This window comes from Balearica regulorum, chromosome 19, assembly GCF_011004875.1.
Source record: "Balearica regulorum gibbericeps isolate bBalReg1 chromosome 19, bBalReg1.pri, whole genome shotgun sequence".
NCBI lineage: Eukaryota > Metazoa > Chordata > Aves > Gruiformes > Gruidae > Balearica > Balearica regulorum.
In genome coordinates this window covers 232,281-247,956 of record NC_046202.1, presented here as the reverse complement: position 1 = coordinate 247,956, position 15,676 = coordinate 232,281, and the positions used below count along the sequence as shown (strand labels likewise).

The following is a 15,676-nucleotide window of genomic DNA, read 5'->3' as shown; positions in this document are numbered from 1 at the left end:
CCACTGAACTCACTCTGTTCTGAGGGGTATTTGCTGTGGCTCCTTGAATGAACTGATTAGCAACACCCAGAGCAAATCATGTATTTATTTTTATACCTACTAAGTTGGTATTGGCACAGAGCCTGTGAGTTGCTTTAGGACTGTTTGTGTTTGCTTGGCTCTTTAATTGTATGCTTCCTTGGGCAAAACTTTTGTTTACTGTGCTTTACTTGGTGGTGTTCTGATGTGCTGCAAATAAAACTTAAGTCCCCATAGGCTCTCTGTTGCCTCCTCCCACTGTTCCCTCAAGATGGGCTGCCACTTAAGACATTTCTAAAGTGAGTTTCTCCTAATTGTTGGGAGAGCTGGAGAAGCTGGCTGCTCCACTTTTCTTCATTGATGGCACTAGAGAAATGCTTCTAGTAAGGCTCTTGGGAGGAAGCAAGTCTTGCCCTGAAAGTTCCCTAGTTCAACGCTCCCAGCAGACTGAGCTGCTTGCCTACCGCTGACTTAAAAGGCAGTGCATTGCAGTTCAGCCACTGCATTGTCACAGCACTCGGCAATAGCCAAATGATTTTTGCTGTTCAAATCCAGAGCAACCACTTGCAGGAGCGGTTTGGGCGGGTGGTGCTGCAGCAGTGACTGAACCGCGTGTCCCATGGTATGCCCTCTGGCAGCCCGGGCCAGGGCAGCAGGCCAGCGGTAACTCACTCCCGTGAGCGCCGTGGGGGCTACCGGGCAGGGCGAGCTGGCCACAGCTCTGGAGAACCTCCGCTCTGGGCCCCGCCGCCCGCTCCTGCGAGTGGTCTCGGCCTGTGCCTCGCACTGGCGCGGGTCCCTGCCGGCAGCGGCCAGGCCAGACGAGGCAAGCCGGGCGGGCTCGGGGAGATCCGCTGCTGCGCCCCTCCCCGCACCAGAGGGGACTGCTGGGACCTTGCCAACCGCATCCCCACACTGGCCCGGCCCGGTCCCCGTTCTCCGCGGATCCGCTTGCTGCGCCTTTAATGACGGCGGCTGCGCCGCGGCGGGCGGGTTGCGCGGCGGGACTGAGCGGCGCGGCGGCGTCTCCCGGCCGCGTCTTTCAGCGCCGCAGGCGAGTGGGCGGTGCGGGGCCTCCGCCGGCAGCAGATGGGGTGGCGGAGCGCGGGGTGTCGGCGTGCCGGGAGGGCCCCGCGGGCGAGCACCTGAGGCGGCTGGCGACGGCTTGGCTGCGAGCGGGCAGTCCTGAAATGGCGAAAGCTCCACGGCCAGGTGAGTGCTGAGCCCGCAGAACGGGCTGGGGCAGCCCTGAGGGGAGCGCGGGGCGGCGGGAGGTGAGGCTCCAGCGCGCTCCCCGCCCACAGCGGCCCCGTGCCCACTGCGCCGGGTGGACCCTGCCGCCGGCCCACCGGAACGGTAAATGCTAACTTCTGTGAACGAGCCACGGGTGCGTTTCCCCTCCTCGTCTTTTCCGAGCGGGCTCCGCTCTGCCTTCAGCGCCCGCGTCGGCTGGTGCTTGCGGTCGCAGGAGTGCCGTGTGGGGCTGCACGGGCATCGTGGGCGTCCGCCCCGCTCCCTGCTGCGTGGCCTCCTCCCGGCTCTCCTCCCCGGTGCAGGGCCGGGAAGGGGTCTCTCCCAGCTGGAGGAGCTCTGTGGCTGCCGCCTTGTGGAGCTGATGCTGGCTGCCGCCTGCTCGGGAGAAAAAGACTGGGACGCAGCAGCCAGGGGCTCCTATGGAAATAATGAAGGTGTGCTTCTTGGGTAGGACTTGCTGAAAGGAAAAGGCAGGTGCAGTTTTTTCTGGGCCTTGCAGGTTCACGTGTTTTAACTCATCCTTCCTCCAGAGTCTGAGCAATCTGGAGGTCAGTTGGCTGGGGCTGTGGCCAGGGGGCTTGGGGATACTTAGCGGCGAAGCCCTGATGCCTGGTGGCAGTGGCAGCACCACAGCAGGTGGCATAAACTATGTGCATGAATGACCTGTGCCAGCTAGAAGAACGGATAAGAAACCTCCTACTGTTGCAGAAGTGGTTTTCTTCTAGGTTGCATGCAGAGCCCATTGCTTTTGTAAGTGAAGGCCTAACTGTGCTACAACTGAATGTCTGCTGGTCTGTGTGTGAAACTTTGGTGCCAGTTCTTGGCACAGCTTTACAGCAGCATGGTAACATTAAAGCTAAACCCAAAGTTTTCACCCAGCAGTGTTTATTTTTTTTATTATTCCCCCAAAATACGCATGGATTGGTGGCAGCCCAGAAACATGGCACTCCGGAACATAACAGCATCAATAACTTCAGAAGATGCAAATATAGTATTGAGCTAAGTGGGTTGTTTTCTGTCTTTGGAAGATTAAGAAACAATCAAATGGGGAAAAAAGTCTCGTTTTTTCTTTGGTATTGGTTTGCAGTCCTTTTTCCTTTGATAGGAAAATAAGGGAGCACTTTCAGTGGTACTTGAGTAACATAGCCTGCATACGTAGCTTGCTTGCTCAAACCCAACTTTGCACAGGAATTTTAAAGGATGATACTTCTCTTGGATGTGATTCCACTCACTTTGGTAGACAAAATATGACTTGATGCCATATTTACGATGTTGTTACTACTTCTTATTGTACAGAAAAGCAAGAATTGACCATTCACAAAGGAGGTCTGACAGAACATATCTGGGTTAGGAGAAGGGGAAACTTGCTGCTTTTTTTAAGTTAAGCCTACTGAGTTTATCAACGTGAGCAGGAATATGCACAAATAAAGCAATGTTGTGGCTGATTTGCTTGTACGTACCCTGCCTTGCAGCCCTTGCCAGTGCTGTAGGCTTATCACAGACAGACCATCATTCTAGTAGCCATGAAACCTGCTCCTTGATCACTGTTGAATGACAGGCAGTGCTTGTAAAGGGCTTTCAGAGGTGGTCAACTTGACTCTTGAGTAGCCAGATCTCACCTAGTGGATTCCAGATCTTAAGTGCTTGGAATGGTCCCAGTGCAGAAATGCTTGGACATTTGCAGGATTGTAGGTTGCAAAACAACATAGCAGCAACTGCAGATCGCTACCTGACATGTCCCTGTGGGGGTGGTGTGGTATCTGCTCTTCATCTCCTCCTTCATTTTTTAACAGGCAGCAGTGACTCAAAAGTGTCAGATCCTCCTCAGAAAGCCAAAATCTCTGCACTGTGAAAGTAGAATCTTTCAGATCTGATGCAGGCAGTCCACCTACAGTCATTGCAGGAAAAGGTTAGAGAATATTCGTATCTTCTCTGGTTTTGGGGAGTGACTTTGGAGGAGGTGATGATACTGCTAAGAGGGAGGGTGAAGTTAATTTCTGCTGTGGGGAAGCTGGCATCTGAAGCATCAAGAAGCGGCTCCAAGAGATGTACCACATTTACAGGAAAGCTGGATGTAGGATTTGGAGCCTGAACAGCTATGTAAAACCTCCTCCCTCTCTTCCGCCATCTCACCAGTAATCCCATAAGGTGCAAGACTGGAAATGTCACTGGTACCTTAAAATAGGGGCTTAAAGGCCTGCATGGCTTAATTTCTTGATTTGTTTCCTGTACTCAGTAAGCAAATATATGCCTGTCCTTACCATCTGCTGCAGAACTGCCAGTTGAAGTATGTACAGAGTAGATAACCAGGGACTTGTCATTGCTGAATTGCTATGAGATGAAAGACACTGAGTGAGGAATGGGAGAGAGGAATTGGTTATATTGGGTACTTCTGACCACAGTGATGTCTGGACTGTTCCTTCAGTTAGCTTTTTCATTTGACTTCTTGACAAGGGAACCTGCATTTTGTGTGGACTTTATTCTAACTTGAACTATGTCTCTGGCTTTGTCAGCTTTGCTCTCCTTTTGATTTTTATTTAGATAATGATGCAGCCACAATGAGAATAAAGGGAGTTCCTGACCCTTTCCCCTTTCTAGCCTTACCTGGTATCAGCTCGATCTTGCTGACTGTCTTCAAGCTGCTTCTCTTCTCTGCGTCCTGTCCCAAGCTGCTTTCTTTCCAAAGCTGACCAGTTTATTCTTCCCTCAATGCTTCTGTTCACCTCTCAATTTTTCCTTTGTACCTGTCAACCCTTTTCCCACCTCTTAAGAGTCCTGTCTCAGTACACTGTCTCTGTCAGCCCAGGACTGTTCTCAGAGGGAGTATTGTAACATCTCTTCTCTGGGCTGCAGCTTCTCTGATAAACTTGTTGACTGTTCACTTTAAGAGCCTGCTTGCTTTATTGTCCTTTCAGGATAACCTTTCTTCTCCTTTTCTCCCTCTTACATACTCCTGACTTCTTGCCTTTCATCTTGCTGCCTCTTAGATCAGGAACTTTATTCTAGTGCTTGTCCTCAAAGCTCCCCCTTCTGTCCCTTTTAATTCTTCCTCTTTTGTCCCCTTTCCGAAGTGCCAGCAATGCTTCCAAGTCTGCGATTCACAAGACTGTAAGTGTACACAGATTTCAGCAGGGCAGGACTCAGCCTTTACTTAAAGTACTACAGGTTCATGAATGGGAAGGTATGGTTTAATCATCTGTTGGCTTGCTATCAATTAGGCTGGTTGGGTGCCTCCCGTGCTGCGTTGGCCTCCTACTCCTTTATTTGCCTCCCCTCTCTGGATCCCTGTTACCGCCCCCCCCCCCCCCCCCCCCAATCGGCCTGCCACACTTTTATTTTCCTCCCCCTCTCCCCTTTGGGGCTCCCCCTTCCCCACTCTGGCTCCCCATCTTCCTCTGGCCTTGTGCACGCTCTGGCTTACTCTGGGCATACTTCAGTTTTTGCTCTGGAATAACTGGAGGGAGGATCAGCATCTCCCTCTGTCTTGCCCAAGCTCCTGAGTCTGAGGAGCGCCTCCATTAGTTAAATTCATATCTTTTAAAAGTACATCTTCAGTTTTATGTTTGCCAATGAAGAAATAAAAAACATAGCTAGAAAATAACAGTGGGTAATTTTGGCCTCCAGTAAGTCTTAACTGCATAGTCACTAGGTAACAACGTGTGGGTAGGTCAGTTAAATCACTTAATGGGTAGGCAGGAAGCATCTGAAACCAGCAGAACAGAAAGACATATTATTATGCAACAGCAGTCAATGGCAACAGCAAAGGTCATTCCTTCTATCCATTATCTCTTTTCAGATGGAAGAATGACTTCTGGTTTTTTTGTTTTGCTTTGTTTTTTTTTTTTTTTTCCCCATTTTATTAGGAAAACCTTCTCTGAATTCAAAATGGTCACAGTTCTAAAACAAGTTTTGACAAGTGGAAATGTTTTAATCTGTGCAACAGAGTCTATTTTTGATTTTTTTTACTTGAGATTAATTCAGTCTTCAATACTTTGCTGTGTAAAAGACTAAGTTTTCAGTAGCTATGAGAACATTGTGTGCTATTTTGTCTCTGCTGACTAGGTTGGTGAGGTTGTAGTATTCAGTGCTTTTTGAATGGTAACCTGTCTGTGACACATGCATGTCTAGGCTTGATCGGCAAATGCTTATCACCCAGCAAAAGATGTAGCAAACTGCTGGGCCTGCTTCAGAGCTTGAAATCTATAATATTATGGTAGTGAAGTGAATCATACAGAAGTGAGTTTTACAGGAAAGCCCACTGCTGTAATTGCATCCAATGAAAACTGCAGTTCTTGTCCCAGCGTCTTCCTGAAGATCCGGTACAAGACACCCGAGCCTGGAAGCTCTGTTGGGCTAGCCTGGTGCATTAGTGATACTGTGAGGGACAGGTACGACTGGCATTCAGATCAGCCTGCTTTCTTTCCATCTGTCCTGTTTGCCTGACAAGGTAACCATTGATTCATGCATTGTTAAGGAGAAGAGGGCCTTTAGGGGATGATGGAGTGATTCCTAAACTGATGCTTCTGGACTGTCCCTACTGTTCTGGTACTCTGCCCTCTCCCAAATAAGCTTTAGGAATAAAATCATTGCTATTTCATTCCCAGAGTATTTGTGCTGATCCTGCTGGTGAAGTTCTGCTGTAAACAGTGATGACTCGAGTCATGGTTTTCCTTTTCAGCTGCAGTCAGTGTTTGTAAAAGCTAATTCAAGCTGAGGAGACGGCAGAACCAGTGGAGAAGGGTGACATGGCTGTGGTTTCACAGCAGGGCTAGGCTTACTTTCCAGTGCATTTGTAACATGACTTTTCAACTTATTAGATCCAGTGGCAGAGCCCTGTATCTTGGTAAAGCGTGCTGTCCACTAGAGGACATCATTTCCACAGGCAAACGTTCTTCCATTTTACAGAAGGTATTGCTGTACTCTCCGCAAATTTCATCTCCACGTGTATTGCACCTAAAGAACTGGGGCCTACCGTGTACAGTGTTGGTTTATTCTAAGGTAATGCCAGTTACTGGAATGGAACAAGTAGATGCCTTTACTTTCTCCTGACTTGATAAACATTTCAAATACGATCTTTGCATAACAAGTAATATTGAAACAGCATTTTTGGTACTGGTAGCAGTGTGTGTGGAATTACTGAGTGACAGTGGTGAGCCATTCTGTCTTAGTATGTTTGGGACTTACAGGATGAGCGGGTTTTGGACACCAGGCCTTTTAAAATGATACAGGAAAGCAGTTAAATTAGTCAGGAATCAGCAGCATTAGCTATTCAATTTTCAGAGGAAGACCTTTGTTTCTTAAAGTGCTTCTCAGACCCTCTTAGGCCTTGCTTTGCTTCTTGTCTCTTTTTCTGTGTCCATTGGCTTAGTTCTGAGAGTGTTGGCTACAGACCAGTAAGGTCACTTGAATTCCTCTTGTGGTTTGTTTGGTTCTCCCCCCATTTTAGAAGCACCCTCAGATCACATGGAGTGAAGTGCAGTGCACTCATGCACTGCTTAATTGTCATATCACTGCCAGTTTGTCACAGTACTTAAAAAAAGAAAAAACAAACCAAAACAACCAACTGAACAAAAAACCTCCCACAAACAAACAACAAACAAACAAAAAAGCACCTTTGGAAAGAATTTGGGTTTATACCTCTTGACCAGGAGAAACTAGACCTGATTCTCCTCTTTATATACAGTTCAACTACTATTGATTTCAGCAGGATAATTTGGTCATGAAACTATGAGAAAATGAGCTCTGCTGGTTTTGTGGGTGAAAGTGGAATTGGCCTTTCCCGTGGCTGTTCTGTTCCTTAGATCTATTTGTGAAACACAGTAGGGATTGCATGATCATAGTGGGTTTTTTCTTCTTCTTTGGATGGACAGCATTAGAAGCTGCTGATACGTGAGTGGGAACTATTTCTTCTGCAGACTGCTGGAACTATGTACAGTCACTAAACACCAAGGATGAAATGTGCCTTGCATCTAATTTTAGATGACATCTACAGAGGTGTGGTCTGACTTGCCCTCAAACAGAAACACAAGTGTCATGTAATAGGACATGGAACTATTTCTGTAGCAATTCTTAGTCAAGTAAGATCTGGATGTTCCTGGGAAGAGGGTTTTTTTTTGTTTTGGGGTTTGGTTGTTTGGGGTTTTTTTTGGGTACATGAGGGTCAGAGCAGCTGAGTATTCTTCAGGGATCAGTTTAGGTGTTCATTCAAGCATGGGGTCAGTTAGCTATTTTACTGCCAAGAGGATGCAACTGATTGTATGTGCTGCTCTCGCCTCTATGGAAGCTACTGTTGTACAGGATATAGTTTTCGGTTGTGAACCTTATTTATACATCTTAGCGCTAAGGAAATCAGTATCTAACATGGGTAAATTGGCTAATGAGTGTATTATAAATCTAAAAATTTTACTTTAACTGATTCTTTTTCAACAGCATTCAGAAGCGACATTGCTTTTAATTAGCAATTTATACAATGAGAGCTACTGTGAGGTTGGGCTGTATGCTGAAGTATGGTGAGTCACAAAGCCAGATCTAGTATATCCATGATGTGGAAAATTGTTTTCTGCAGGTCCTGCAAGAGTTGTCTTTGTGCAGATATGTGATCAGCCACAGAAAAATTAAAATGTGCAATGATTTAGTGCAGGAAAAACCAAGAGAGTGCTTTTCAATGTTGCATTTTACTCAGACATCACATCACCTCATCTCATGTCACCAGGTCACAGATGCAGCAAAGTACCAAAGCATGACTTTTTTACAGAAGAAAAGCACTGATTGTAATCTTAATTATAATTAATCTTAATTACAATTAATTACAATTAGTGCTAGTATAACTAGAGAATTCAGCTGCTTTGCATAGTGCTGCAAGATGGCTCTGCTTTTGTCTTCTCCCCCATGTAACTATGGCTGTGTGCTCAGGGCAAGCCCCCAGCCAGCTCCTTCTAACAGGTGAGTGTAGCAAGAAGTAGTATGCAGAAGAAAACAATTTATGTAGGAAGCTTTGCTTCTCCTAGAAGAAAAGCACCTGTGCATTTCTGCGAATTGTCCTTCTGCCACTTGGAAATGTTTCCCTTGTATCCTACTGTCAGTCTGTTGTGCTGCCTCAGTAGCTTATGGGAACTACTACATGTGCTTCTAGTTCAACTATTGTGACTGGCAAATTAATGATGTAGTGGATTTCTGTTAAGGGCATTGCATTTCTAAATGGTTTCCCCTGCTATCCTCAGAAATTGTGATAGAGAGCAACTGAAATGAAATGCTTGCAAAAATTCCTGAAATCTGACTGCTAAGAATCAGTCAACAAATCTGATAAAGTTTGCTGATGTAGAAGCATCAAGTGTCATTACCAAGGAGTTAGCCTGTATTTTGAAGTTCAGCTGGTCTTTTCATTCTCTGAAACAAAATAATAAAATAAAATATGCAGCAGTTGACACTGTAAATCGAATCGGTGAGTCCAGGCAATGCCAGTGTCTAATGCAATCAAGAAATGTTAATAGAGTCCTATAAAGGTGGCTAATGCTAATCTGTTGGCACAGAAGGAAGCAGACTCAATAAGACTAATGTATTAGGGCGATGCAATACAGTCCAGCCAGCAAATAAAAGTAGATGTGAAGAACTGCTGCAGTGAGCTTATGCTCAGTTGTGCTTGTGCTGCTGACTGTGGCTATGTTTAAGCTGCTTCTAAATCCAGAAGCATTCCTAGTGCAATGTAATAAAACTGATGCTCCCAAGGGCTCTTCTCATAGCTGGAATTTATGCCTGAAGATTTGTGACACTTTTCCCTGCCCTCCCTTCACAGTCTGCATCAAACTCTAATGTCACTGGAAGCCTGAGCGTTCTTTGTGAGGCCAGCACTTCTACTGATTTCTAGCCAGGCTAGTGGCAGTTCTTCTCCAGGGAGCTGCTGTTTTCTTCGGAGTACTTGTGAAGTCTTTACAATTTCATATTTATATAGCCTTCTCCCTTTCTTCCTTGCCAGCAAATTCTAGTGGCTGAAACGGAAAGCTTTTTATTCTGGAAAAAAAGCAAGAATCCCTGCAAGGCCTTTTAGGCTCTTCTTCAGCCAGAAGTCCCTTCAACTTTACATTATTCATCAGGAGATACTTAATCCAGATTAAGTAATACTAGAATGGTGTTGGTTAGGGAGGTGCTCGAGATCTTTCGAATATAATTTGAAAGTGTTAGTGCAACCACTGGCATTTTTTTCCCTGGTGGGAGGTACATTTGTACTTACTTACATTTTTCCATGGACAGCAAGCTGTGCTTGAGGTGAACACCTTAAAACTGTCATGCCAGCATTGGCTCCATGGCTGAGGGAAATAGCTGTTTCCACTTTTGAACAGGGCCTTACTTCCATGTATGAAACATTCCCGGAAGCCACTGCATCCAACACTGGGGAAGTACAAACCTGGGAAATGAACAGCTTTCCATGTTGTACTGCTGCTTGTAAGCATAAATAACTAGTGAAACTTAAAAATGAATAGATTTGAAGAGAAGCTTTGAATATCTCAACTTCAGAACAGGAATGATTAGGTAAAGCAATTGACCTGAAACACCTTAGGAAGGCATTTTGCCTCTTCTAGCACATGCATGATACTTGACATCCCATGACAGTAGAAAGGCATGAGAATGAGTTTTTGCTCTGAGAGAGCAGAATGAGGATTAATAAGGTCTTTTCCAAGAACTGTCTAATGGGACCGCTTTGTACAGTTGACCCTTCTCAGAAGGTTATGAGGATTTTAGCTTGCTTCTTGGCTTTCTTGACCTGCACAACAGAGAATCTGTAAGTGGGCTTTTGCTGTTTCCTACCTCGTGTATCATTAAGGCCAAGGCCACCTTGACTCAAATTGGTTTGGGGAATGGCATGTCAAAGGACTTAATGTTGCCCAAGCATGCTTATTCTATGCTTGCTGCTAGGGTATAGAAGGTTTCTCAGGCCAGCAGGCCTGCTCTAAGGATTGCAGGCTTGTTTTGTGACACTGGGTGGCAAGTTTGCTCTTGCCCAACTGTCTATAGTCAGCTTCTCTAGCTCTTCTGCTTATAGTTGATGAGCTTCCTCAGCTAATTCCTTTCCTTTTCTGCTGAGGTTGTAGCATCACAGCTACTAAGAGAGTGAATTCCATTATAATGAACAGCCTGCGGGTAACACATTGTCTTTGTGAACATTAAAAAAAGCAGCTTTTTTATCTCCAGCTCAAATGTATGACCTTGATGCCAGCTTTGGTCTCAGTGAGTTATCAGGGCCTCCTTGTGATGCACCGTCTCAACTCTTCCTAGCTGAACCAGGAATGGGAATCCAGCAACAGTGTGGCTGTGGGTAGCAGTTATTCTGCACAAGGCTAGGTAATTTTTTTATTTATTATTTTTTTACTCCAACATTGACAAGGATGCAGGCAACCCTTGGGGCTGCTGGACTCAGCTCTATAGGAAACTCTTCAGTCAGAACTTAAAGTGAATGAGACAGGTAAAGGACAAGGGAAAGAGAAAATATGCCCAACATCATCCAGTAAATCATTGGCAGTTGTAAGATTAAAGTCCGAACCTGTAGCCAGGAAAGGATGTCCTTTAATGGGCTGTTTATCAGGCCTACTTCAAAGACACTTAGAGGAGTAGTCTTGGCACATTGTCCTTAAGAGGAGGCCTTATGAAGTAAGAATTCCCTGCAGACTGATAACCCAGGTATTTCAGGATGCAGCAATGAACTTTGAACAGTTGGAGGGAATAAACACCAGAGTCTTAACATAAGTAGAGCTGAAAAAAAAAAAAAGTGAGCATGTAACTTCCTCTCTAATAGAAATACACTATTAGATTTCTATTTTAATTAAAAGGTAACAAGTTTACTGCAGCTAAATTCCATCTTTTCAAAAAAGTAACCAAGGGCTTTGTTAGTAAAGTGTAATACACTTTTTCTTTATCATGAAGCTGATACTAGTGTACTCTGACTGCAGAGGTTTCAAAAGAGGTTGGGATCCAATTCTGACAGGTCTGGGCACCCATAGGCGGTGTTGTCTTTTCGGGGAAAGAGACCAGTAAAACTACATGACAAAAGTGGAGACGTGCTCAAGTCTTCTCCTTGTCTTGTTGCTGAGAACTGTAGAGAGAGATGACCAGTTTTCAGAAGTGCTGTGTTTGCTGTCCAGTCATAGACATTATGAATTTGCGTGTTGTCATCCTCCAGTATAGCATCTGTTCAGATCAGATGGGGGTACACCATCACATTTCTGTCAAACCAGCTGAAACACATGACACAGTGCTTATGCTAGCTTTATGTTTCTGTTCTGACTGCAGGCAGAGAATGCCTGATTTGTCATGAAGCTATCTGGTCCCAAGTTAACCCTCCAGAATGTTTTTGACAGATGGGAACTTGTGTTATGACGTTACACTGGACCAGAGTCATGTGGCTCTAGCACCTTTGTTTTGATTTGGGGAAATCAAATTACAGGCTTGAGCCATAGTCTGACTCTGTGATCAGCTGTGGATCAGGACTAGCTACTGTTGAAGAGATCCTGCTGCAAGTGGCTTGCCCTGCTGAGTTTATAGCAGAGACCATGATCAAACATGAGCTTTTCTCTCCTTCATCTGTGTTCAAACCACCTATAGACTTGTCTTTTTTCTCTTGCGTGTATCTTTCAAGTTGGTGGCTCTGTGCTGCATGCTGCAGTGATTTGTTGTATATCAGGGTCGCTTCAGTACCTTGGTCACCCATTCCTTCCCTGCTTCATCTCCCTGTTTGCCAGAGATGCAGTAGGTTTGCACAAGGCTGTGGTCTGCCTGGGAAAAAAGACATTTTGTTTCTAAGCTGGTCAGTCAGAAGAACATAGCAGTGACTCCACAGAAGGATTGATCAGACTTTTTTGGTCTTGTACTTAGAGATACTGAGAACTACATCTGTGGCTGTCAGGGGGATCTGCTGGCTAAGTTTCCCAGGCAGTGGGCAGAATACATGACTCCAATTGTTCTCTGTTGTATTTAAGCATTTAGTATGGCATTTGGAGATGCAGCATTGATCATAGCGCCTCTTTGTGCCTGTGACTTTCCAGACATTGCACTAGCTGTGCAGTTAGCAGCCTGCATAGAGCTACTGGCATCCTGTTTGTTCTGTCTCCATGTATAACATACTGGGTTTGAAAAGATATCTGGGCAAGTTCTGTGTCTTAACAGACCTGCGTGTCAGCTGCCTGAAACCCAGCAGATGCCACAAGGAAGTGGACAGGGTCCCAGTGTATTTTTTGGTAGCATATTCAAAGAGGAAGTAAAAATGAAAAATGGAAATAGATGCAATGAAACATTAATGCTTCAATTAGCTTCAGCTTTGAGCTGCCATGCTTTTTTCAATTCTTTGTCATGTCATTGGTTCTGAAATGGATTTGCTCCTCTATGGATTCTTGCAAAGTCTTTCTTAATTCCTTTAACTCACTTCAGGAAGGGTGTCTGCTTTTCTTCCCTGCCCTCTACTACCATCCCCAGCTACAAAGATCTTCTGGGGCCATACATGAAACTTTTCTTTACATATGAATAAAGTTATTACTGTAGATGTTTCTCTTCCAGCTATTCTTTTTGTTGTTGCTGGATGACACACTCTTTTGGACAGGAGTCCAACAGTCCCTTTGACATACATGCTTCCTTAAATCTGTTAACAGAATTATGGACGGTTAAGGCTTCTCCCCAGAAAGGAAAGCTTTTACCTTGCAAGTTTTTGGTCTTGGTTGCCTTGTGCACAGTGGGCTTCAGCCTCTGGTGACCTTTTCTAAAATGATTGAACCTATCCCTTTCTGTGGTGGAGCACGGTGTTGCAGGGCTGCCCATAAATGAGTTATTGGCAACATGCAGAAACTTGGCCTGCTCAGAAACGCAGTTTGTGCGGCTGGAGCAATAAGAGTTTATTGGCATTCTCTTCTATGCATTCTCACTGATCAGAGTGCACTGTGTGTCATCACAGGGAGTATTTTTATCTTTCAAGTTGGAGTGTCTATACCACAGTTTCATTTACATGCACACACACTCATGTGTGCGCATATATGTTTTTATATGTTCTCCCTCCCCACCTACACCAATTTTCTCAGTACCGATCTGGTTTAAGATATATCCGCTCTACAGACAAAAGCAGAAAAAAAAAGCTCCTGCTAGGAGACAAAGGAGATGGGTCAGTTATTTTAATTGCTTCCCGTATTGTGAGCTAAATGGTAAAATTTGATTGGCAGTAAATAAATGAAAATAAATGTTATATAGAGGGCTCTGCAGCTTTTGTGCTCTTCACCTTGCTTAAATAGTTAATGCATGCTCATCTAGTTTCCCCCCACCCTTACTGAGATGTAATTGTGTACCTTCTCTATTTCCATAGTATATCTGTCTAGCTTTATGTAGTGAACATAAACCTGTGGTGCTTATGTGAGATTTTTTAAAAGGTTTTTGGAGTGCTTCAGATAAGTGTTTAAAGATTATGTTATTCCACATCAGTTTTTCCTCATGCAAGTTTTAAGGAGACCTGGATTCTTGCTGGTCTGGGAAATAAGCAAGAAAGCAAACTTGTCCTGTTGCATGGTAAGTTGATGAGTAATGGGACATGAAGTGGAATTACATGGATTCACTGCAGATAATCTGAGGCTATCTATGTATTTCTTTTAATCTGAGTTTGCCCCAGGGATTTTCCTGTGAAGTGATGCTGTTGCCAGATTTCTAAATCATTGTTTAAACACCTGAATGAATGGCCAGACTTACTTACAGGAGGCTGATACAGGGTTGTGGCTTCATTATGGTTGCTGAGCTTGGAGGCAAACACTTAAACTCATTTGATATGCTGACTTCATCTGTACAGATGGATCCCTGCTGAGATAACTGTTGACCCCAGTGAAGTTGTGCCAGAAGACAGATTTGGTGCTGTTAGCCTCATTTAATGCTGCAGGTATTTGCTTAGTCTTATGTGGATAATAAATAGATGGGAAAAGGCAGAACACTGAAACAGAGAGGAGCTGCATTTGTTTCCCGATACCTTTACAAGGTGTAAGTCTATGCATGTATTTAGTTTACTGATTAAAGATGAGACTTCTATCAAGATTTTTCTTTTGAAGACTAATCCCACCACTGTAGTAGAATTGAAGCCTGTGATCATCTTTTCCCCTCCTTAGAAAGGCATAAGATTGTGTTGGGCATAAGATGTCTGTGATCTATGTTGGGGTCTGTTAACAGCAGCAGTACAGCTTTTGATTGAGTCTTTGTACAATCTTCAGAACGGTTTCATCCTGATTCAGTGTTTTCTGTCGTCTTTCCTATAACATGGCTGCATTTCAACTCTTAACTCCCATGCAAAGAGCATCCTTTCTGCTCAGGCATGTGATTGTAAGAGCTTGATTTGCAAGGCAGCAGCTATTAGCCCAATTTTGAATTTCCATATATCAGAAGTAAAAGGGAAGGCACAAACAGTAGAGTGTATCTTCTTCAAACTGATGTTTGTAGGAGAAGATCAGGTTTGAGAATAGCTAAGGAACCTGAAGGTGCACAAGTCCATGGGACCTGATGAGATGCATCTGTGGGTCTTGAGGGAACTGGCGGATGAAGTGACCAGGCCACTCTCCATCGTATTTGAGAACTCCTGGCAGTTTGGCGAAGTTCCCCCTGACTGGAAAGTGGGAAACGTAACCCCCATTTTTAAAAAGGGGAGAAAAGGAAGACCCAGGGAACTCCAGGCCGGTCAGTCTCACCTCGGTGCCTGGCAAGATCGTGGAGCAGATCCCCCTGGAAGCTATGCTCAGGCACATGGAAAATAAGGAGGTGACCGGTGACAGCCAACATGGCTTCACTAAGGGCAAATTGTGCCTGACAAATTTGGTGTCCCTCTGTGATGGGGTTACAGCATTGCTGGACATGGGAAGAGCGACAGACGTTGTCTACCTGGACTTGTGTGAGGCATTTGACACTGTCCCGCCCAACATCCTTGTCTCTGAATTGGAGAGGCATGGATTCAACAGATGGACCGTTCAGTGGATAAGGAATTGGCTGAATGGTAGCACTCAAAGAGTTGTGGTCAACGGCTCAGTGTCCAAGCGGAGAACAGTGACGAGTGGTGTTCCTCATGGGTCAGTACTGGGACGGGCACAGTTTAACATCTTTGTCGGTGACATGGACAGTGGGATCGAGTGCACCCTCAGCAAGTTTGCTGACGACACCAAGCTGTGTGGTGCGGTCGACACGCTGGAGGGAAGGGATGCCATCCAGAGGGACCTTGACAGGCTGGAAAGGTGGGCCTGTGCGAACCGCGTGAAGTTCAACAAGGCCAAGTGCAAGGTCCTGCATGTAGGTTGGCACAATCCCAAGCACAACAACAGGCTGAGCAGGGAATGGATTGAGAGTAGCCCTGAGGAGAAGGACCTGGGAGTGTTGATTGATGAGAAGCTCAACATGAGCCAGCAGTGTG

The 15,676-nt window shown here is 45.1% G+C and overlaps 1 protein-coding gene across 6 annotated transcripts in view; it reads left to right on the top strand.

Annotated features, from left to right (window-relative positions):
- Positions 1-536: 536 nt before the first annotated feature.
- The window catches only part of PITPNM3 (PITPNM family member 3), a 120,375-nt gene continuing 105,235 nt past the window's right edge, over positions 537-15,676 (top strand). For 2 of the 6 annotated variants that reach the window (XM_075771338.1, XM_075771333.1), the window contains exon 1: positions 715-1,230. In XM_075771338.1, coding sequence (XP_075627453.1) covers positions 984-1,230 — 247 coding nt within the window. In that variant the 5' untranslated portion in view covers positions 715-983. Of the gene's footprint in view, positions 641-714; positions 1,231-3,065; positions 3,182-15,676 lie in introns of those variants that run through there. The other 4 variants (XM_075771334.1, XM_075771339.1, XM_075771335.1 and 1 more) reach the window with 3 other exon arrangements.